Source organism: Athene cunicularia, assembly GCF_003259725.1.
Source record: "Athene cunicularia isolate RWA chromosome 4 unlocalized genomic scaffold, athCun1 chr4_part3, whole genome shotgun sequence".
Lineage (NCBI taxonomy): Eukaryota > Metazoa > Chordata > Aves > Strigiformes > Strigidae > Athene > Athene cunicularia.
The window spans coordinates 153,320-158,030 of NW_020799100.1; the positions used below are offsets into that span (position 1 = coordinate 153,320).

Here is a 4,711-nt window from a genome sequence, read left to right on the forward strand (position 1 = left end):
GGGGGCGGGGAATTTCCAAGAGATTTTCTCCTGGAACAACAGAAAAAGAAAGGCCTCCTTGTTGTCCTTATGGGACGTACACAACTAAGTTGTTTTGGTTCGTTGGTTTTTTAAATGCCTCCTCCAGCTGAAGTTATATGACTGACACCAAATCCTTGGTTGTGTAGAGCTCACAGAGAGGGATTTTACACAAATACATGTTTTAATATAAGGTCTAGAGGCACAAAAGTGTTAAAAATGTCAGCCATGTTAATTTGAATCTTTGCTGGAAAATTTGGGCATCCAAGTAGAAAAAGACACATTTTGACCAGAGAAAAGAAAAAGGCCTTTCAAGCCCAGCAACATAAACCTTCTGGTATTCGTTGTCGACATTATCATCTTTTAGCCAGACACAGAGAGTTCTGGTGTATGTTGGCAGGCATCTGCAAGCAGCAATAGATATTTTCTGAACAGTCCATGACAGAGAGGGAAACTGGGAGCTCTTTAAAGCCTTGGCTTTAAGACAGTGCCTTGCCCCTCGCTGCCCCCTGAAAAGCACATTGTTTCTACAGTAACATTTTCCTATCATTTTAGTTCTCTGAACATGTCCCAGAAGGATCCCTGCCAGAAACAAGCCTGTGAAATACAGAAATGCTTGCAAGGTACCAGGTGTCATTTTGTCTTTTTGGTGTCTTGATTTTTGGTGGAACTTAATTCTTTTACCTTAACCCTGTTCTCCTTCTCCTTGAGAAGAAAGCAAGCAAGCACATTAGCATCACCTGGTTGCAAAGCAAACAGAATTATCATGTCTGGTTTCAACAGAATTCCCTTGTGTTTGATTGTAAATAATGACACCATTAGTACAAAACAGATCATTTGTAACAGTAATGCTGTGCTTATTTTAGTGTTCTCCATGCTGATAGTGAGATCCCATGTGTAGTCTTGGCACTGAGCTGTAGGCGGGGAGAGCTAGACATTGTAACAAGCTCTGATACAGAGTGGGTAGTGAGGTAGTGGGTGGATTGCATCAGAAGACTGCAGAGCTTCTAGCTCCTGGAGTATTTTGAGAGCAGGTCAGACAGATGTCTGTCAGGAACAGGTTAGGCATATTGATCTGACCTCAGGGTATGAGATGGTGAGATGGAGACTATTAACAGCTGTTTTGTATTATCTTAGTTAAGTATTTTATGGACAGGTAGATGATGTGATGTGTTTTGGCAGCCTGAGCTGGGGAGACCAGGCTTGTTACTTGCAGAGGACAATATTTTTTAAAAATTCTGATTGTTTCTTGGAAAAGGATTTGCATTATGGAATTAATAAGATATTCCTCTGTGCCATGGCAGCTCAGCCATATGGAAAGGAGTTCTTCCTAACTCACCTGGTGGAGCCCTTAGCCAGCATGCTCTGAGCTTCACCTGAGAATAACTAATGGTGTTAGCCCAGGAAGCTAGCATTAGCAGGGAGTTAGCAGGAGGCTAGTGACACCACAGCTAAAATTAGCCAGACCAGTTCCACAGCAACTCGTTTCCACCTTTGATTTCTTTGCAGGCTACAAGCAAGTTAGCTAAAATATAGCAGGGAGGGAGGAGGGTTCTTTCCAGGGAAGCAGAGGGATAGCTTTGCAAGCTGCAGCAAACAGTGACTGCAATCTGTGCAGGTAATACAACAACCCCAGTGACTGGGGAGGAGCATGGGAGGAAAAGCATCTGGGAAAAAGTAGTGGAAAGTGGTAATCCATCATTGGTAGATGTCTGTCTTTCCCAAGATTGTTTTTTGGAAGCTGTGTTCAGCTCAAAGCAATGGCTCAAACAACCCTCTCTACACATCCCCGGTATTTGTCTATATATGACTTTTTACTGTCTTCATGGTTTGGAGCATTCTCCCATGAAGGGCTGCCTTCTCTCCCCATAGTAGCTGCACTTAAAAGCTAATGTTTGACTCTGTTTTGGTCCCATCTGTGACAATGTTCTTTTTATAATATTCATGGAAGTGACTCCAAGAGTTTTACCTGTGTAGGTTTGTGTACAGATGTGATCTGAGTGGTTAAGTGTTAGCAAAGCAGTTCTTTGCTACGTGCACTGTCTGCTGCTTCTCTAGCTATCGTTTTGCAGTGGTGGTGTTCACGTACTGTCGTGCTGTGGAGTTGTCTAAGTTGCACAGATGAAGCAGCTGAGCTGACAGACAGTAAAGCATTTTTTTCCCTGTAAGAATTAATGTGAATAGAGGGTGTATACAGAGCCTTAACTGACAAATATGCAGAGACAGTGTACACAGTGCAGAGGATGGAGGGTGGAAGCAGGACCTCTGGGAGATGCTGGCTTTTCAAAGGCTGGTTTTGGAGTGGATCATTGTTCCAAAACATCTTGCCTGCTTCCTCTGTGAGACTGAATTCCCACTGTGAATCTCTTGTGTTTTCCTATCCATTGTCTAACTAACCTGTTGTGCTTTTCAGTAATGCATCCTTGACAGATAGCAGGGTGTGCCTGTATGTAGTCACAGTCCTAGAAACAAACCTGCACAGGCAGAGGAACAGTTAGGTGAGCCTTGGAGCACTCATCATCTGCAGAGAGACATTACTTGTCCTCTCCAAGGGCCTGCCATGCCTCCTAGGCTGCCAGTGTGCACAAAGCAGTGACATCACTATTATCTTTTTCTCAGGGGTGATCTTTGCTTGTGTTACAGGTCACTCACCCAGCCAATTGGGGAACTCAGCCCTGCAATCAGAGCAGGCTGGCTTGCTTGTTAATTGTAAGGCATTCGCTGCTGCTTGCTGGGCTGTCCAGCGAGTGCTGTGTTAGTCTCACATCAGGTTGCTGTTGCTTCTTTTAGTCTCAAAAATCAGTGGCAGGTGCAAGGGAGTGAGTGCAGCTATGTAGTTTTTGTGTAGCTCATGCAAGGCAGAGTGAGTAGCTCTGCACGCCGTGTGCTTCTACACAGACACACGGGTAGTTATTATTCAAGCCGCAGACTCAGTCTGCTCACATACCTGCAGGGCTCCTCTCCAAGAGCCAGGTAGGCAGCCCTGCAAAGCACTGTGGGCTTTACCATGACAGTGGCAGCCAGCAAAGCACTAGGGCACAAAGAATGCTGGACAAATCACCTGTGTCCTGCAGTGCCTGAACCTGCCCGCACAGTGAAATCTCTCCAGGCCTGAAACAGGCAATGTGGAGAGAGAGTACAGAGGTAGGTGTAGCTGTGCCATACACAAAGGTGTGAGCCCAGTCCTCCCAGACTAGGAACTCATTTAGCCCTGTATCCCAGTTCCAGCAGTGTCCAAGACGGGAAGCCCAGGAAGGAAAGTGAGTGGAGGTCAAGTAACAGTTGTGTGGCTAAGGGACCTCCCAAGCTAGAGCTGGGACCTTTGTGTGGAAGGTGGTCATGTCACTGGCTCTGTGCAGCTGGATTCAGCTGCTGGTGTCTGGCTAAACATTCCTTTCAGTGTGCTGCCTGCTTTGGTCATGCTGCAAAGCTCCAGCCTGCCCACAACAGGCCATCAGCAGGAGGCTGACAGTCATGCTCCTTTCCCCTTCCTTTTACAAATGCTGCAGTGCTGCAGGGTGCGCATGTCCCCTTTTATACCATGTCCTCTTTGGATGCTCTTATATTTACATCCAGCTGTAAACCTTATAGTGACAGCGCTGGGATGAAGACCATGCATGACAAGATCCAGCTTAAAAGCACAGAGGATAAAGAAAGGAAGGATTGAAGGGCAACAATAAAGGAAACCACATTCTTACTGTAGTGAGATGTGATAGCTATAAACTGAGAGCAGTTTTTGTAGAGCAGAAAAAGCTTGTAAGCAGGTTTTGATTTTCAGAGAAACAGGCTGTCCAGCAGCTGAAGGGTTGGGCTAGATGTGTCCCCTCTGGGGACAAAACCTGTTGCCCTCTGCAGACAGTCTCTCCTTCTTATTTTCCAGTGAACAACTACATGGAGTCTAAATGTGAAACTGTGCTTCAGGAAATGCGCAAGTGCTGTGCCCGGTACCCCAAGGGCCGATCCATCTGTTGTTCAGGGTTTGAGAAAGAAGAAAGGGAGAGAGAAAAGTTTAAGGCGACTTCAGAAGGAATTCTCCTACCACCTCAGTAACACAGTGCAGCTCCAGCAGGTGCCGGAGCACAGACTGACCTGTGGAGCCTGTGTGTGTTTTTTCAAGCCTTCTTTAGACTTTAAGAAAAGCCAGATCGCTCCTAGAACACACCGTCCGGCACACCAAAAAGTATAATGCAGTACCAATAGATGGCCTGGTTAACAGACTTTATTTTCTGTACCAAAACATCATCTACATTGTCTTTGCATTGCACCTGTGTCTGTGAAAAGTCAACTTGATGTTTTTAGAATGCTTACCTTACTCTAATCCCTCCTTGCTCTCAAAATGGAGAACTGGAACCAAGTTATTCTGGCTTCTGGAGCGAGAGGTACAGGAAATGAGCTTAGAAGAGTGAGTGAGTTTAAGCATGACACATGAAACAAGCCCATCTTGACACAGCAAAGGTCATCATGTTCCAGATATTTGCCTGTCCAGTGGTTCAAGCTCAAGAACGGGAATCAGGTCTGGGGATTGTTCCTAGGTCTTGCATAGATCATGAGTGACTACAAGTCACTTTGCCTAAGTGCCTCACTTTCCCACTGGACAGACTTTTGGTTACTTTCTATTTGAATTGCCTACACGCTGCTATTTGCATGACAGAGATGTTACAGGAACATTTCAGGGATTGCTACAGGAATAGGG

At 45.6% G+C, this 4,711-nt stretch overlaps 2 protein-coding genes across 7 annotated transcripts in view; both read left to right on the plus strand.

Annotated features, from left to right (window-relative positions):
- MTCP1 (mature T cell proliferation 1) overlaps window positions 1-4,012 on the plus strand; it is a 5,311-nt gene extending 1,299 nt beyond the window's left edge. The window contains exon 4 of one of the 2 annotated variants that reach the window (XM_026848226.1): window positions 3,899-4,012. The gene's annotated coding sequence lies outside the window, so the exon portion shown is untranslated. Of the gene's footprint in view, window positions 1-573; window positions 635-3,898 lie in introns of those variants that run through there. The other variant, XM_026848224.1, reaches the window with a different exon arrangement.
- Window positions 1-4,711, plus strand: part of CMC4 (C-X9-C motif containing 4) — a 13,215-nt gene that overhangs the window by 4,638 nt on the left and 3,866 nt on the right. For 4 of the 5 annotated variants that reach the window (XM_026848233.1, XM_026848232.1, XM_026848227.1 and 1 more), the window contains exons 2-3: window positions 574-641; window positions 3,899-4,705. In XM_026848233.1, coding sequence (XP_026704034.1) covers window positions 584-641; window positions 3,899-4,068 — 228 coding nt within the window. In that variant the 5' untranslated portion in view covers window positions 574-583 and the 3' untranslated portion in view covers window positions 4,069-4,705. Of the gene's footprint in view, window positions 1-573; window positions 642-3,898; window positions 4,706-4,711 lie in introns of those variants that run through there. The other variant, XM_026848228.1, reaches the window with a different exon arrangement.